Raw genomic sequence first — 18,809 nt, 5'->3', positions numbered from 1 at the left:
GAGCCCCCAGTAAAGGATTGAACCGAAGCAAAGGGTCTTTTCAGGCTTTTGGTGAAAAACTTTTTAATATGACGCATGTCTAAAATTCAAAGTAAGAATTACCTCGTCGTGTTTTAAAACTAGACTTACCTGGAAAAGAGCCTTTGCTTCGGCTTCAATCCTTTTACTGCGGTGGTCTTGGAACACCTTTACCACTGTAGAATTGGGCTCGGCACAGTCACAAAAAGATCGCGTGGGACATCACGCCTACACTAAAAAGTCCGGTTACAGATAGCTGATTACATCTGTAACCATATGAGAACATTGTTGGAAATGATGAGATCTACCTACCCAGCCAGCCGTTGTCAGTGCTTTTCCGGCGCACCCTGTATAAACTAAAGTTATACCTATACAGAGTGTAAAGAATTCATAAATAATAAAGTTCGTACAAGCAACGACAAACGCTGAATGCATGTCAAAGTTGAAAGGAAAAAGTTTGATTGAGTTGACGGTTTTAGGTGATAAAATGATTGGTGAGCGAAGGAAGTGAGTTAGCACTAACTCACGTGAGCTCACTTGTTAGTTTTGTGTTAGTGGTGTGTCGTGTATGTGGCCCGCGAAGTACCTGCCTATGTAGCATGTGGCCCGCATACACATGGAAGTTGGAAATCCCTGGACTATAACCTTACCTCTTGCATAGTTGGGCTGTTTCGATGAAACACTGCTGAGAAATAACACGAAACATGCAATGTTCATCATTAACCACATCGTATTAATCATCTTACACACAAGGTTTCATCAAAACACGAGTATTATATAATTTGAGAATAATGTTGTCTTTATTTTTACTTAAAATCTTCAAATCGTTCGAATTATTTCATTTAAAAATACCTACTTCAAATTCACTTTAAAATACATCCTTTATTCAAATTCACTTTAAAATACATCCTTTAAGTGCATCCTTTATTTCGCTTCAAATTGTTTGAATTCGGTATGAAATTACCTAACAAGAAAATCCGATGTCTTTATTGAATTATTTGATTATTCATTTCACTTCAATTTCTTTGTATTATGTATTCGATTATTTATTTAACTTCAAATTATTTGGATTATTTCACTTCAAAACTTTCAATTGTTTAAAAGCTGTTCTCATGTTTATCCGATCTGCACAAAATTAAACAAAAAATTTTAAACTACCTACCTACTATAACAAAAAACAACAACAACTAATGGAAAGGCTTATTTTTTTCCTTTTTTTTTTCTATAGAGTCAAGTAGGTACCTAGTCACCAGGTTTTGTCACAAGTCAATTAATTGAGAACTAATCAATATTGATAAGAGTGACTCATAATAGTACGGTATAGTCTAATCTATAGGTAGTTGTTAGTTGTTTGTTATTATTACCTACCTATTTTGTTATTTTTATTTCTGGAGATGAGTGTTTCATCGCCGTTTTTACTGTTGTTGCATTGAAACAATTCCTCCAGATTTTCTAAATGAGAAAACGTAAAAAATGGCAGGCGGATGGCAGAGATTGCCTAAGGCAATAATCCCGCCCTTTGTTTATTTTACAAAAATCATAGGTTGGTATTAGGTACCTACTCATTACACAAATAATTAGGTGGTTGAAAAATACCGCCACAAACTAAAGGGCCTACTAGGCATGGTCCACACTGAGGAAAAAAACAAGGGTGCCGGAAGTCCATCGAGTGACTGGGTTCACACGTTCAAGCCATTTACACAAACTGGTTTGCGCGAAACGGTTTGCACAAGTGAATCGTAGCGTGTGAACGCAGGCTTGAAGTTTGCACAAATCAAAAATGCTTTTTCTAGGTTCCTCTCACAAATTTGTGTTTGTGCAAACCGAACAACCTGGCATACGCAAGCCAGTTTGTGCAAATGACTTGAGCATGTAAACTTTGTAAACCTACCTTTATAGCTCGTTTTGTCTTGTGGACGGGCAAGTGAAATCCAGTATTACTTGCACGTGGACACCAGCATGATGTGTAACCATTCTGTTTTATTCTTCTCTTCCTCTTCAGTTCCCAACGTGACCATAGTCCCGAGTCCGGACATGATTGTCAAACGCGGCAGCATCATCAACATCACCTGCACAATGACACCCAGTCTGCAGAAACCAGACTTCATATTCTGGTAAGTAATATAAGACCAGCCACTCACTATCAGGTAGACCTGACAGGTACGGCTGAAAAGGCCCGTCTGTTAGGTCTACCTGATACCTGATGAGCACACACACTATCAGGTAGACCTAAGAGGCGGACCTCATCAGGTGTACCTGATAGTGAGTGGCTAGTCTTACACGAGACCAGTAGACAGTCCAGCTACTGGCCTAGTGCAAACAACACTGGCATTCCAGTCCAGTGTTACAAAATACACTTCTGTACAGCTATCAATCGAATTGAAACCGAGGAACTGGCATATTAATGGACGCCACTAACTTAGGTTTTCTATGCAAAAACGTTTTCTTGGGTTCTCAAAAATTAACATGCCCATCGCGTCTATGTATCCCTCATCAGATGGGCGATGAGAGACACAATACTTCCCATTCAGGTGCTGTCTTCACCCGAGAACACCAGAAAGAAACACAATTCAAAAGGACCGAAAAGAGAATTAAACGTCACCTTTGGAGGACAATCGCTTAGACTCATAGATACCTGGGGTTACTAAAATTATAGCTTCTTCTGGAACCAACCTTTGTATATTTTACAAAAATCATAGGTTGGTATTAGGTACCTACTCATTACACAAATAATTAGGTGGTTGAAAAATACCGCCACAAACTAAAGGCCCTAGGCATGGTCCACACTGAGGAAAAAAAACAAGAGTGCCGGAAGTCCATCGAGTGACTGGGTTCCGGACCACTAATGCTGGTGGGTTTACACGTTCAAGCCATTTACACAAACTGGATTCCGCGAACCGGTTTGCACAAGTGAATCGTAGCGTGTGGACGCAGGCTTGAAGTTTGCACAAGCCAAAAATACTTTTTCTAGGTTCCTCTCACAAATTTGTGCAAGCCGAACAACCTGGCATACGCAAGCCAGTTTGTGCAAATGACTTGAGCATGTAAACTTTGTAAACCTACCTTTATAGCTTGTTTTGTTTTGTGGACGGGCAAGTGAAATCCAGTACTACTTGTACGTGGACACTAGCATGATGTGTCACCATTCTGTTTTATTCTTCTCTTCCTCCTCAGTTCCCAACGTGACCATAGTCCCGAGTCCGGACATGATTGTCAAACGCGGCAGCATCATCAACATCACCTGTACAATGACACCCAGTCTGCAGAAACCAGACTTCATATTCTGGTAAGTAATGGCTGTATAAGACCAGCATTCACTATCAGGTAGACCTGACAGGTACGGCTGAAAAGGCCCGTCTGTTAGGTCTACTTGATACCTGATGAGCACACACACTATCAGGCACACCTAAGAAGCGGACCTGATCAGGTGTACCTGATAGTGAGTGGCTGGTCTTACACGAGACCAGTAGACAGTCCAGCTACTGGCCTAGTGCAAACAACACTGGCATTCCAGTCCAGTGTTACAACACTTCTGTACAGCTACCAATCGAATTGAAACCGAGGAACTGGCATATGAATGGACGCCACTAACTTGGGTTTTCTATGCGAAAACGTTTTCTTGGGTTCTCAAAAATTAACATGCCCATCACGTCTATGTAACCCTCATCAGATGGGCGATGAGAGACACAATACTTCCCATTCAGGTGCTGTCTTCACCCGAGAACACCAGAAAGAAACACAGAATTCAAAAAGACCAAAAAGAGAATTAAACGGCACCTTTGGAGGACAATCGCTTAGACTCATAAATACCTGGGGTTATTAAATCATAGCTTCTTCTGGAACCAACTTATGTATATCCTTTAATTCCACCCTCCTCATCCTCATCTCTTCAAACTCCGCAGGTATCACAACGGGACGCGGGTGATCGACTACAACAAACCAGAAGGTCCTCGGATTCATCAGATCGCGGTTAACGAAACGCTGATCTCCTCTCTAACCATCTTCTCCTCTCTAACCATCTTCAGTCCTATGCGAGCAGTATAAATAAGCACTATTATTATTATTTAATTCCACCCTCCTCATCTCATCTCTTCGAACTCCGCAGGTATCACAACGGGACGCGGGTGATCGACTACAACAAACCGGAAGGTCCTCGGATTCATCAGATCGCGGTTAATGAAACCTTGATCTCGTCTCTAACCATCTTCAACGCCAATCTAAACCACACCGGCAACTACTCGTGTCATCCGTCCAATATTAACTACACCATGACCTTCATACATGTCATCAATGGTAAGAATCAGGCTAGGGTAGGGTTGCCAACTTTTTTTTCGGCATATACGGTACAAACTAGCAAAATGAATACGGATTTCCCGATTTTTACCCGGAACAAAGGTGTGTTCCGGCGGAACATTTGATTTTTGACAAAAATACGGATTGTTCCGGGAAATAACGTACGGTTGGCAACCCTAGGCTAGAGATCGTTAAAGAGGGAATAGGCTAGCGTCAGCGAAGTATTTGTACACAAAAAGCCCACTCTGAGGCTTAGGTGTAGGGGCAAACAGCCCTAAAAGTAAGGTTAAGCGTATACGAAGCCAGCCTGGTTAGCTTAGTTGGTAGTGCGTCTGCCTTGTAAGCGCTAGGCCGCGGGTTCGATTCCCGCCCGGGGCGGATTTTATCCTGATGGGATAATGTTCTTTTTTTTTTTTTTTTTTTTTTTTTTAAAAAAAACTCAATAATTCCCGTCTTCTCGTCCACAGATGCCACGGCGTCCATGTCCATGAACAAGGTATCTCCCCTACCACCTCCATTTTCATTCTGGACGAGCTTGTCCCTAGTCACGTGTCTCGGAGTGTTCTACTGCTCCGAAGAACCTGCCGTGGCCTTTATGCTAGCTCTGTTTGCAGAACAAATAGTCAACCATCTGGTGGTGCCACTTCGGGAGCTGTTGTATTGAGGTTTTTTTGCGGGCTACCTAACCCTTTAGACTGCGGTTATAACATGCGCACCACCTAGCGGGTAGCGGGAGTTTTAAGGAAACACACATTGGGAGCTCTAGTGTTGAGCCACGTGTTTTTTGCGGGCTACCTAACCCTTTAGACTGCGGTTATAACATTCCCACCACCTAGCGGGTAGCGGGAGTTTTAAAGAAACACACATTGGGAGCTCTAGTATTGAGCCACGTATTTTTTGCGGGCTACCTAACCGCTTACGATGTGAACACTCGCGCTACCTAGCGGAGTGTTTGTAATCATAACCTCAATACGAAAAGATTATCTTTATCTTACCATAGCATACGAAGAACTAGTATACTCGTAGCTTCGCTATACTTAGTAATAGAAAGTAATCATAATTATTATTTCTGGTCCTGTAGAGCACATGCGATTGTATAGGTGCAGTTTTTACTCGAAATTGTTTAAAAATAAGGAAAGTAAAAAATGAGAAATTTCTGTTCCTATAATCCGTAGGTATTCTTCTACGACCTCTGGATTCCGAGAAAAATCGAAAACACCTTAAACTTGAACCAGTAAATTTTCTAAACTTTCATTAAAACTATGACGTCACAACTTACTTTGATATTTGACGTCACAGCAGGGTTGTTTCTCCCTAATTATTACTTTATTACATATAATTTTTCATCCACCCCCAACCTTAACTATAACTCTCTGTTGTTTTTCACTTTATCTTACGATCTATCGCATGCTTTCCAATTATAAACCCATTTTCCATTCATGTATTTTCATGTATATAAATTAGTAGGTGTTAGCGTTTTTTGTAGGTAAGTGTTTCTATGTTGTACGTTATTTTTTCATTGTTTTGTATAGAAAAACATTACTTTCCTTCCTATAGGATAAGGGAAGTAAAAAATCAAGTGTGAAATGTGACTAAATTAACCCTTGGGTTTACATTGTCAAAGGTGCACTGAGAAAAAAAAAAAAAAAAAAAAAAAAAAAAAAGGGGAAAAGAAAAAAAACCCCGTGTGTGTTTTTTGTAAAAAGAGGCCAAAAAAAAAAAAAAAAAAAAAAAAAAAAAAAAAATGGTGACAAGATGCCACAAGTTAGGGTGGAAGAACTCTATTATTGGGTTACTTCCCCTTATTTAGGCTGTTGGAATGCTACATTATAGTGTGCCAGCCTAGTTAGCTTAGTTGTTAGTACGTCTGCCTTGTAAGCGCTAGGCCGCGGGTTCGATTCCCGCCCGGGGCGGATTTTATCCTGATGGTATAATGTTCGTTTTTGGAAAAAAAAACCATTATTCTTATTCTTAAACTCACTTTGTGGCCCCCGGCCTAAATTGAATCAAATTGTTTTGTTATTATTGGTTATTGTGCTTTTTACATGTACATAAATCCGTAAGGATGACTAGGTAGCTAGGTACCTACTTAGAGTTGAATTCTTTTTCTTTCTTATGGACCTGAACTAAATCAAGGGCCACAGAGCAAAGGGTCCAAGCGTCCAAGTTTTACGTCACTGTATAACTGCTAGGTACAGTTCTTAGTGACGAAGGTTTTACCCTTCATTCGGCGACAACTTTACCCAAGTTGAGTAAGTAGGTCGAAACCCGCCAAAAAGCGGTCAAAATACCGCCAACCGCAGCACCTATTTTAACCAAAAGTTTCGTGTCGCATCCTTGTCACATTCAACAGGAAAGCTCCAAATTTTTGCAACTCCAAGCTTTGGTACCTACTCAAAATTATTTCTGTCCAAATTTTTTATGTTGTATAATATTATCCATTAAGTTCAAATTTTGCTGCAGCTAGTCTTTTTCTTTAATGTTAGACTTGTGATATTTACTTGTAATTATTTGTCTTTATCTTTTACTTTAGTTTATTAGGTGACATCTATTATTTTAATTATATTTCTTTTTGAAAGTCCTTTCATTTGAAATAAGATGGGAGTTCCAAAATTTTTCCGTTACATCAGTGAGCGGTACCCATGTCTGAGTGAAGTCGTTCGAGAGTATCAGATCCCTGAATTTGACAACCTCTACCTTGACATGAATGGGATCTGAAACTTTGAATTTAGGCTCTAGGGACCTCAAAACGTGTTTTGGCACAAAAAACTGACCATCGAAAATTTGACCCGATTACATTACTTTCCTTCCTATGGGATAAGGAAAGTAAAAATTGAGCTGAGTATTTTCTCTGTGATGGTCTCGACAAGGATCATTGGTCGCCGTTGTGGCCGCGCACTAAGGTCGGGAAAAGCCAGCACGCGACTACCCAAATGGTCACCCATCCGGATACCAACCACGAGCAACGTTGCTTAACATTAGTGATTTATTGGGAACGGGTACATTCAACGTGCTATCGGCGCGACGCTGAGTATGAGTACTGGACGGTTTGGGCCCTTTGATATCTGTGCCCTAAATCACCAAAGTATGGAAAAGTATTTACAATTCCATATTTCGATATGATTCGTCCAAATTCAAAATTCTGCTTTTCCATTGGCTATTACACTTGTAAGATAGGTACTTTTCCATACTTTGGTGATTTAGGGCACAAGACAGCATTAATCGGAAAAGAACCATCCATAAGGGAAATACCCGCTAAAATGCTGTCCGTCTGGCCTCTCATACGATTTTTAGATAAATTAATTCCCTTTAGGAAAGAGCTATTCTTTTAATTTTTGTTTTTAAATAAAAGACTGGAAATCAAATTGTGATTGCGAATTTTTATTAGGATCTCGAAAATTTTCTTTAAAAAATATTAATAATTGTTAAATATAAAATTGAAATTTAGAAACTAAGAAAACACACCTAAAGTGTAAATAAGCACTCTAAAATCTTTTCAATAAAATTGTAAAGAACCATGTAAAAATGTATGATAAGTAGGTAAGTTTTTATTGTGTAGGTATTATATTTTATTCTTATATTTTACGAGTATACACCTTAAGAAATTGAAATGTTACCTACCCTAACCTGGTCTTTAGGACTATTTCCACTATCCGTTCAGGTCACACTCCAGTCACAGTACGTTCAATGAACGGTCAAATATTTTATACACAATGGGAGTACTGTGACTTTTTTTTAGAGGTTTGATAGAGGGAACTGTAACTGTTAAGGTCTTATTGTCCCGAAATCGAACAGAGAAGGAAGACAGACAAGCAGAAAGCCCGCCGTTCCGAGAACGGACATTAGCCGTTCAGGATAAAATCCGGCCCAGGTGGGAATCGAACCCTTGGCCGAGCGCTTACAAGGCAGACGCGCTACAAACCAAGCTAACTAGGCTGGCTAAACATATTTTACTGTACTGTGACTGGAGTGTGACCTGAACGGATAGTGCTAATTGGAGGACTAAATGACTAATTGGACTAGCAGACTAGTGGTGGGTTTCACCAATGATTTAATGAGAGATTTCGCTAACGGGAGAATTTACAATGATCCAAAAAGGAGCTTTTAATGATGGAAATAGGAGTTTTAAATGATCCAAAAGGCAGTTTTTAATGATCCAAAAAGAAGGAGTTTTTAAATACTCCTGTTTGGATAGTTAAAAACTCCTTTTTGGATCATTAAAAATTCTCCCATTAATTAAATCTCTCATTATGTCGTTGGTGAAATCCACCATAGGTATGTTGAAAATAATATTTAAAATGTTGTAGTTATTGTGCTTTTCTCCATTTTCTTTCGCTATTTTTACTTTCTATTACGTTATGAAATTATGGAAAATTTTCTGCTCAGAAAAATCATTCATAATGTTAAAGAAAGTCATGTGATGTTCACTTCAGATTTTCGTGTTTGAAAAAGAACTCTACATATAAACATTAGAGTTTTGTAACCAAAATAACGTTCAAGGGTTCAGTTAACGCTAATATTTTGGTCGCACAAACTCTTTCTTTTCTCCTGCGGATGTTTTTTCTTCGATTATCTTTAAGTTCCTTTTCTCTTAAGTCATCACTTTCACTAAACGTGTATTATTAATTTTGTTCTCATTGAAAATTCGGCTGAATTGGTTCTGTTAGATTCTTACCTACATATGTATGTAGAAATGTAGATAACTATTTACTATACCCCTAGTTTTCTCATGTTTACCATTGTTATCATAAGATGTTACCTAAAATGTGGGCAAGTCGCAGAGTGGTCAAGAGACTATTAACCCGGAGGTGCCGGGTTCAAATCCTAGCCAGGGCGGAAATTTTTCAACCAAATTTGTCCGTGTAAAGATGGATGTAAAAGAATGTGCCTTGAAGTATTGCGCAAGTGGTGCCGAGGTAAATCTTTAATAAAAAAAAAAATCTTTGAAAAATCAGTTTGGCAATACAGCGGGGGCCAGTAAGGCCAGTATAAACTTGGAGCTCTGACCTCAGAGGTAAACATCGAATCGATTTTTTATCTGTAAAGAAAAAAAGTTTAAAAATAGTTATTCTTGTTTTAATTCATGTTATGTATGTAGATATTCAATTTTACATTTTTACCTATGTTATTCCGGCGTTCTACGTTCAAAACTTCTACTAATACTATCAATATTGATGTTTTGTATGAAAATAAAAATACCCTATTGTGTTTACCTAATCAAAATATTTTCCGATAACTACCAAGTTTCTTTGATTTCCATTTGAACAACATTTCGAAAGAGCCTTTGTAAACAGGGACTTCATATATGGGTCCTACGATAACAGTCTAACCTACTCGCAAGTATGTATTTGTAAATCTTCAATTGTAATTTTTTCTTCGATCAATTGTAATATGGTCTTCGATTATTTTTTTTTTTTCCCAGAGGTTTCATAGAGGGAACTGTGACTGCTAAGGTCCTATCGTCCAGCCGTTCCGAGAACGAACCTTACCTCTTCAGGATAAAATCCGCCCCGGGCGGGAATCGAACACGCGACCTAGCGCTTTAAAAGACAGGCGCTCTACCCACCAAGCTAACTAGGCTGGAATTCGATCAATTGTAATTTTATTTTCTCTTTGATCCTCCTTCCCATCTTCTCAAAGAATAATAAAAGCAAGAATTCTACCAAAACTTCGCGAAAATCATCTATGTACCCCCGAGGTATCATCTACATATTAAGTACCCCGAAATGTGTTCTTTTGCAAATTAAGGAAACTCATCTCTTCTTTATGAAAATTACTTCTTTTTTTAATAAAATACATTAAAAAAATATCTATTAATTGATGTGTTTATTATTTATGTATCCAAAGTTTCTCTTTATTTCTTCTATTTTTTCCCCCTTATTGCTTGCACTCCCGTGAAGGCTATAGGCTATTTTCCGGTTCGTTTGTGTTAAGCTACGCCGAGCAAGACCACTAAATGGATGAGTGACATGAACGGCCATGCCTTGAGGATTTACTAGCAGAAATCCGGAGCGAAGCGACGGGTTTCGGCTAGTCATTAATAAGAATAATGTGTAATAAAATAAATATTAACAAATGCTTCAATTTCATCACATAGAAATAGGTAATACCTGACCTAGGTATTAATTTTATTATTTACATATATTGGAAATTCTATTTGCTTGGAATTAACAACATACATGAAAATACTAGGTAAAGTCCTTAGAATAATAAAAATAAAATTAAAAATAAAATCTATTTTAAAACAGTAATAATAGTAATATAGAAAAAAAAACGATAGGTAAGTAAAATGTTGCTTGTTGGTAAGGCTCTTCTTGCGTCTAAATAAAATTATTTGCAAATCTGCTCAGGTTATAGAAATTGTGTAACGATGAGTTATATATATATAAAAAAAACTGCTCATTTCAGTGAACTATTAAGTCAATGAGTCAGATCCTGACTATTAATGAATTTATTTAATTTTGACATCCTTTATAAATACTATTTTACTTAAGTTGTTTTTATAAATGGAAAACCAACTTTTAAGCATCCATTTCTTTAGAAACCACTTCAGTAAAATAGCAGATCCTAACTCTCTATTCCTATAAGGACTTAAGTACATGTTTAAGGATCGGACTCGTTCACTGAAAAGAGTAGTTCCTCTTATAACTCACTCACTCACTCACTCACTCACTAGTCTTTATACGTTTCTGGTAGGTTGAATAATTAAATTTGAAGAACGCTGTGGAAATTCTTCGAAACTTTGGGGGAGGGGAAAATTAAGTTTGTGGTAAAAAATAAAATTGAAAAAGCGTGTGGAAAATTTTTGAAAGTTTGGGGGGGGGGAAAAATGAATTTGGGGTAAAAAAAAAAAAAAAAAAAAAAAAAATCTGGGCATTTTGGAAGTATGTACAGAGGTTATCTATTGTAAGTGCGCGGTCACAACGGCGATTATTGACCATTGACCCTCACCAAGACCATCGACCAGAAAAAATTCTCAGCTCAATTTTTTGATTTCCCGCGAGGTTCGGTACTATGGTCAAGGCTTCGTTGAGGACGCTTATATCCATTAGTATGGTTTGTTTATTTTCTCTTGGATCGGTACTAGGCGAGAGTCGATGGTCAGTTCTCCGTTGTGGACGCCTACTAAGTGGCGTGCGGCATACAGTTTATTTATTTTTCGAATAAGGTGTCAGTTTATGTTTATTTAGGTAATGCTTAGTTGATGTTCATGTAATGTTTAGTTTTTATTTAGCTGTAATATCCCGAGTCTAGTGACCAACACTGAACACTCGTGATTCAGTTTCACCATTGTTGAACCATTCAGAACCAAAGCTAACCATGTAGAAGACAGATCACACTTCTTGTTGGGGATGATACATCCCAACCACTTAATTTCAGTTCTTCAGATTCAGCGGCGTTTTAAATTTAGCCGCTATCCTCGGCGCCTTCTTCTCTTTCTTTTCCGCAGCTGCGGCCGTGTTCTTGTCCGTCTGATCGACTTCGGTGTTCTGGGGCGCCGGTTGTGCCGCTACAGCGGTCTTCGTTTCCGCCCTTGTGACGTCACTGGCACTTTTCGTGTTCGGCGCAGTCGGATAGATCTGCGTCAATTCATTGAATGCGCGGCGCGCGCAGATCTCAACCGAGTCCGCTTTCTTTGCGCACGGCTTGCCGCGTACGACAATGTCGCTGTGCGGGTGACAGATGCGCACGGTCGCGACGTATAGTTTGCTCGCGTCCATGGAGAAGGTATAGTCTGGCGCGCCAAGGTTATGTGCGCGCGTCAGACGCAGGAGTTTGGCAAGGTAAGAGTCAGCGCGCTCCTCTAGATCTTCTGTAGTATCGGGAGGTACAGGCTGGGAGGATGCGTTGAGTATGGGATGAGGTGGCTTACTGTACTGAGGATGTCTGGCCTGTTGATAAGGCTGGAACTGGGAGGTGCTTGTTCGGTTTTGGTATGCGCCTGGCTGGGAATGCCATAGACTTTGTTGTGGCGCTTGTTGAGTTTGTACTTGGTTTTGGTGTGAATAATACGTTTGTGAGTGAATGATTTGTCCTGTGCTCTGTGTAGACTGAGAGGTTCTCCCTGGTAGTGAGTTAGGATAGACTTGTACCGGTGGAGGATAGGCTACTTGCTGAGGATAGTACATGGGTTGTTGCTGATTGTAGTAATACTGGTACTGTTGCTGCTGCTGGTAAGGGACAGATGGATTGTACATAGCAGCCTGACTGCCTAGGATAGGAATACCGCGAGGCTGAGCATTTGTACTTCGGGAGAGATCGGAACTGTTCGTGTGTCCTCGTACAGGGCCGGGTTGAGGTCGTATGAGTGACGTCACATCATCCCCTGGTTGGGCAAGTTGATCAGGATGTGGTGGGAACTGACTCACAAGAGGTTTGATTTTATCAATGTGTTGCTTTTGAACTTGCGGAGGAATAAAACTGGGAACGCAAGGGTTAAGTGCTTGCGGTTTGTTTTTCAAACTCGACAAGAGCGCGTTTTTGGGCATCACTTTAGTTTTGTCTTGATCTCCGGCAGTGGTCGTTGGTTTGACAACAGTGAAAGCACTCATGGGTTTCTGTATTTGTTCGACTGGCTCTTGGTTTACATGAACAAGGGTTCTGGTTGACATGGCAGGGTCTGCTTGGCTTGGAGAAGTGGATTCAATATTGAGCATTTTCTTCAACATATCACTTGCGTTTACACCACTACTTTCGTTGCTAGGTTTTCTGATGTGTGTGTTTGGGACAATATGTTTACTATTAGTATCAACCTCTGTGTTTACATTGATCTTTTGACTCAGAGCTTGTCTCCTAGATGCCTCTACAAAGAAATCGTTTATAGTGTCAGCAGTTATTGTGTTGATGTTGATATCACTAGGATTCTCTAATTGGTCTATGGTTGGTATACTTTTAGTATCAACTTGTATGGCATTGTGTGCTTGACTGTTAACTTTCAATTTACACAAGAACTCTTTGAATGGATCTGTACTGACAGCTTGTTTATTTTGTTCCGGCTCTACTGTTTGTTGTTGCTGTAGATCTTCTTTGATCTCAATGATCATTACTTCTTCCTCTTCCTCCTCTTCTAGTCCTTGGTAATCAGAAGAAGAAATGATTTTCCGCATTTCGGTTTTGATGGTTGGCGTGGTTTCATTTTTGCTTTTGGCTGCCATGGAGTGTTTCTCTTCAAACGAGAGTTCTCCGCCAGATGGTGTGTTTAGTTCTTTATTTTTCTCTAATAGATGTGGACTTTGCTGAACCATGGCGGAGATGGCACGCTTGAATGTATTCTCAGCTTCGGTATCATTGGAGCTGCTTCGGTTGAACAGGTTGGTCAGTTTAGTTGTGAAACTTGTATCTGGAGTTGCTGTTCTACCTCCATTGTCACTGGGAGAGTTGGTATATTTGACCTCTGGGAAGGTACTTGTTGTTGGATAATCTGTTTTAGCTGTGATGTTGTTCTGCTTGATGAGGTCGGATATGGACGGGATGTTGAATCCGTTCTCTGATCGCTTGTTTGCACTCTGATAGAGATCATTCATGGTTATCGTTTGGGTTCCATTTGTTATTTCCTCAACTTCTTTGTCTTGAGGACAAGTTGCTTTCTCTGGTTTGGTCTCCATCTTGTTTGCTGTAATCTCACCCGTCAACAGTTTGTTCTTGTTTTCAGGAATATCTAATAGATTGGGATAGCCAAAGAATGACATCCCTCCAGTGGAAAATAGTTCCGAGTTTTGAGTGGTTGGTATCGAGTAGGTTGCATTGGAGAATATGCATCTTTCTTCTTTGTTGATGATCACCTTCTGTTCATTGCCATTAGACTTGATCTGATTCTGTTCAGATGTTCTAGGTTTTTCTTTGGGTGCACTAGAAGTATTGACTTGGTTCAACTTGTGTGGTGGTGGTGGCTCAGTTTTCTCCGTTGGTTTGACATTGAATGGAGACGATTGTTGTGATATCATTGTACTGCTTGGAGACTGAGACACGGAACTCTGCTGGGAGTTACACCTAGACACTTTCACATGGTAAGGTGATGTGACTTGCAAGTTAGAGTTCACAAGTGGTGCATTCTCTTTATAGAAAGTAGTACGTTGTGGTTGTCTCGTGACTTGGGCATAGTTGGTATTTCTCTCGCCTCTAGATTGCATGACGTTTATGTTCTTCACATGAGGGTTGCTGTTACCACAGAGACGTTCACCATAGGAGAGGTTAATCATGGCTTGGGCTGGCATGCGATACCCCCGGGACTCTGAGCAGCGGATCTTAACACCGTGTGGAAATGGCTTATCAAACACAACATCATACATTGCATCGTAACTTGTCTCACCCTGGACTATACCAATAATAGTACCTCGATATCCTAGTGGTACAGTGTAGCAGTCTCGTATGTTTACGACACGATCAAACAATTTGAACTTAGTATCTGGATCTGGACATAGTTTATCTAGTGTTGGTTTAGGAATATACAACTTGTTTGGCTTGACAAACAGCGTGATTTGTTTCTCAACTTTCTCACATGTATCTACAGCGTGTTCAATGAGGCTGACAACCTTTGCATCCACCACAGCCGCACCACACGGTCGTACTTCTGCTTTAGCGTGTGGTTGTTCCTTCAACCAGCTGACAATCTGAGCGACTCTCTGTTCACCCTGATGTGGAAACACATCATCTCGTAGATAAATATCATCCGATGAGTGATCCTTGAGGAACCCAAACACTTCAGGGAATTGTTTCATATAGTTCTTAATCAATGTCACCACTTGCTCTGTGTAGAACCATTTCTTGGTTGTTTCATCCCGTCGTGTAAATCCTACAACCTCTTCATTCTTTCGACTGAATTTAATGTTCAGTCCAATGTTATGTCGTTTTGCACCTTCCTCTGTACTGTCTATGATAAATATACTCCCTGTGAATCGTGACAAGAGTAATGGCGAGATAGAAAGCTTACTTGCCACCGTATAACTAGGCAGATAATTATATACCGTGTCATCCTGCAAGTGAACCAAGTCCGAGAGATCAGGTTCCTGTTGAACTTTAAAGCTCAACTTGATGAAACTATTCTCTTCTTTAACAGTACTGATGACGCAGCCTCCACTACCGTAGTGAGGATTACTGAGGGCAAAACATTGACATCCAGGGTAGAAGATTTCATCAATCGTCTTGTACTCAAGGGACTCTCTCGCCTGTTGAAGATTGAGAACGGCACTCTGATAAGCATAGGTGACTGTACTTCTGATGAAAGTTCTCTGTTGTGTCACTTTACCACGAGGTCCGAAGAAATATTTTCTACTTTCCACTGGTTGTCCATACACCAGAACTTCTGTGTTTCCTATATCAACGCCAAGTTTAGTATAATAGCCATCTGTTATGGATTTCTTCGATAGTTGGAACGCATCTTGCATGTCTTTGGCTGCTCTTTCGAAAACAGGACCAGAATTTTTATCGAATGAAATGCGACTATCTTTTGTAGCAACAGCTTGTACTCTGATTTCAATCAAGTGTGGGTAATTGATGAAAATGGTTTTCCCTAGGATTTGATCTGCGACTTGCTTCAGACTTGGCACCTGTACTTTATCTTGTACAATAATAATACTTTCGTTACGACTTGGTTGTTGAAATACCTTCACCTTGGCATTCTCTATCTTGTGTGTAAACTGGACATGTTTGAGGGTGGGGAAATGCGTCACATAGAGCTTCAAGTTAACATCCTGACAGAGACCTTTCCTGAGTTTATTAGGATGGACATAGATATCATCTCGGTACAATGGTTTCTCTACAGCGTGATTTTCGTTAATAGCGGGGAAATAGTCAGGGGCCAAGGCGGTACCAAGATTTACATTACTATATGTGTACACTAGCATAGGACCATGTCTATTCCTAGACCTCTCCTCATCCGTGAGAAGATGTTCCACAGCATCCATCGCTTTAATCAGTTTGACTTCATCAATGAAAGGAATCAACACGACTGCTTCCCAGTCCTGTTTCTTTCCATTCAAATCTGTTGCAAATTCTTCAGGATAATATTCAAGAATGGGTGAGTTTTCCAATGTCATCAGATTTTGATATGGTTCTGGCAAGAGTTCTTTACTAGCAGCAGGTAATACTGCTAACAGTTGTTGAAATGGCAAGAATGGTTCTCCCATTTCGTACTTGAGATTCAAGTGAGAGAAATCTTTAATGTCTGAAATATAGGGTGCGTAATGATGAGGATAGTACCATGACCATGATACACAGCCGTTGTAGTAGTAGTGCAAGTTCCATTGTATAGCGCGAATATAACACTCGGCCTGGTCTCGCAAAACCTCGTTGGTAACTTTGGCATAGTCTAGCTTGTAGTGGTAATAGTCTGTCTTGTGTTGTCCAAACTCACTGAAGAAGTTGGTCCTCCACTCTTCATCTTCATCACTATAGTAATATTCTTCATAGTTGGCATAGTTCAGAACCTCTTCAGTTCCGTCGTCATAATCATCATCTGTTGCTTTTATCAAGGCAGCCAGGTCAGGATCCATCTCTTTACTCTTCTCTTTATGGAACACATCACTGAATTTCTTCCCCATTTTACCTTCCAAGTACTGAATGTCCGCGTATTTCTCTCGGAATTGTTCGAAATCAAAGGATGCCAGTTTGGTTAAGAATTTCTCAAACCTCTTCAAATTCAGATAGCCACCTTCGTTTATGTACCCATCGAGGGTTGGTAGCACTTCTTGATAGACTTTGTAGAGGAGAGGGAGGGCACCATTGATGATGTGCAAGTCAGGCAGGTTTGGTATGAAATCATTTCCAATGAGGAATCCCATCAACACCCAGTCATCAATGATATTCTCAATGCTGAATGGAAAACTCAACACACCAGGCTCTTTCAGTTTTCCAAACTCCAACTCCAAATAATCGCGCATCAGAGACAAATGTAACAAAAAGAACTTGGTTTCTTCTGGTGTCACTATCTGGGAGCCTCCTTTATTACTCTTTGTATTGAACTTGACCTCTTCCCTGAGGAGACTGAAGTAAGGTTCATGTGTACATAGTCCTAGCATGATGAGATCTGCATCCAACCCATAGAGACAATGTCTCATGTTGGGGTTATAATCAGGTTTGGATTTCATGTATCGGATATAATCCATGATCTTATGTTCCCCCTCGCCAGGTGTCTCATGTCCTGATAATATGACACAAACATCCTTCCACACCCATAGAGACAATGTCTCATGTTGGGGTTATAATCAGGTTTGGATTTCATGTATCGGATATAATCCATGATCTTATGTTCCCCCTCACCAGGTGTCTCATGTCCTGATAATATGACACAAACATCCTTCCATAACTTGTCTGTTGTTATTTTCAGCTTTACAAAATATCTGAGTTGTTGATGTAATCTACACATGAAGGGTGTGCCAGGTGTGATACAGTTCGAGTCAAACCGTTTCTCTGTGGGTAATCGCTCTCCCTTTTCCTTGGCTTTCTGTTCCAAAACTTCTGCTTCCTTGGCAGAACGGAATCGCCTGCCTCTCTGTTGATTCATTTTAGCACGGGGAGCCACACCATCAATAGCCATAAAGAACAATTTTTTTGGCTGAATCATACGAAACAGAATTTCAATGTAATGAAGTCAAACCGTTTCTCTGTGGGTAATCGCTCTCCCTTTTCCTTGGCTTTCTGTTCCAAAACTTCTGCTTCCTTGGCAGAACGGAATCGTCTGCCTCTCTGTTGATTCATTTTAGCACGGGGAGCCACACCATCAATTGCCATGAAGAACAATTTTTTTGGCTGAATCATACGAAACAGAATTTCAATGTAATGAAATATGTCCTGGAAAATTTGTTTCTCTGTGATTCGGAAATGAGGATCATTGTCATTGGGGTGAGAACAATTATGAATGATCCCATTCATGTCAAGGTAGAGGTTGTCAAATTCAGGGATCTGATACTCTCGAACGACTTCACTCAGACATGGGTACCGCTCACTGATGTAACGGAAAAATTTTGGAACTCCCATCTTATTTCAAATGAAAGGACTTTAAAAAAAAAAAATATAATTAAAATAATAGATGTCACCTAATAAACTAAAGTAAAAGATAAAGACAAATAATTACAAGTAAATATCACAAGTCTAACATTAAAGAAAAAGACTAGCTGCAGCAAAATTTGAACTTAATGGATAATATTATACAACATAAAAAATTTGGACAGAAATAATTTTGAGTAGGTACCAAAGCTTGGAGTTGCAAAAATTTGGAGCTTTCCTGTTGACTATCTTGATATCTTGTCAAATCAATGATTCAATCAGATGGGACACATCCACTGTAATAACAGTTACTAAGTTGAGAGTGTAACAGGAGCTTTGCCTCAACCAACTCTGGTTACGTGAAATCTGCAATCAAACAGGGAATCAAAATTTAACAGAAGTCACCACATAAGTACCTGAGAAATAAATTTGCATTGCAAACACTATTGGAGACTCAGATGCTGTAATCATGACCTTACAGTAGAATACCCAGGTGAAAAAATACAAATTGCACT

At 39.7% G+C, this 18,809-nt stretch overlaps 2 protein-coding genes across 3 annotated transcripts in view; one reads left to right on the top strand and one right to left on the bottom strand.

Moving 5' to 3' along the window:
- The window catches only part of LOC103512298, a 14,123-nt gene extending 8,183 nt beyond the window's left edge, over positions 1 to 5,940 (top strand). Inside the window, exons 3-5 of the mRNA XM_008477053.3 lie at positions 2,021 to 2,132; positions 4,124 to 4,311; positions 4,779 to 5,940. Of these exons, the coding sequence (XP_008475275.2) occupies positions 2,021 to 2,132; positions 4,124 to 4,311; positions 4,779 to 4,975 (497 nt within the window). The 3' untranslated portion in view covers positions 4,976 to 5,940. The remainder of the gene's footprint in view (positions 1 to 2,020; positions 2,133 to 4,123; positions 4,312 to 4,778) is intronic.
- Positions 5,941 to 11,286: 5,346 nt separating this feature from the next.
- LOC103512290 (5'-3' exoribonuclease 1) lies at positions 11,287 to 18,660 on the bottom strand. Of its 2 annotated transcripts, none has more exons than XM_017445339.2 (3): positions 17,959 to 18,660; positions 17,581 to 17,773; positions 11,287 to 17,446 (listed from the first exon to the last, which is right to left on the bottom strand). In XM_017445339.2, exons 1-3 carry the CDS (start codon positions 18,283 to 18,285, stop codon positions 11,688 to 11,690), a joined length of 6,279 nt encoding a protein of 2,092 aa, XP_017300828.1. In that variant the 5' UTR covers positions 18,286 to 18,660; the 3' UTR covers positions 11,287 to 11,687. The 2 variants fall into 2 exon arrangements, with proteins under 2 accessions (XP_017300828.1, XP_026681598.1); XM_026825797.1 differs by having other exon boundaries at positions 11,287 to 17,359; positions 17,494 to 17,890; positions 18,085 to 18,660.
- Between the last annotated feature and the right edge of the window lie 149 nt (positions 18,661 to 18,809).

This window comes from Diaphorina citri, unplaced genomic scaffold (genome assembly GCF_000475195.1).
Source record: "Diaphorina citri unplaced genomic scaffold, Diaci psyllid genome assembly version 1.1 scaffold820, whole genome shotgun sequence".
Lineage (NCBI taxonomy): Eukaryota > Metazoa > Arthropoda > Insecta > Hemiptera > Psyllidae > Diaphorina > Diaphorina citri.
Note: the sequence above shows the minus strand (reverse complement) of the source record. Positions and strands in the feature narration are given on the sequence as shown.

Coding starts and splice junctions, on each gene's coding strand:
- LOC103512290 (XM_017445339.2), bottom strand. CDS start 18,285: ATGGGAGTTCCAAAATTTTTCCGTTACATCAGTGAGCGGTACCCATGT. Junction 17,774..17,958: donor GTTCTGCCAAGGAAGCAGAA/GTTTTGGAACAG, acceptor CGTTCTGCCAAG/GAAGCAGAAGTTTTGGAACA. Junction 17,447..17,580: donor TTGTGTCATATTATCAGGAC/ATGAGACACCTG, acceptor TATTATCAGGAC/ATGAGACACCTGGCGAGGGG.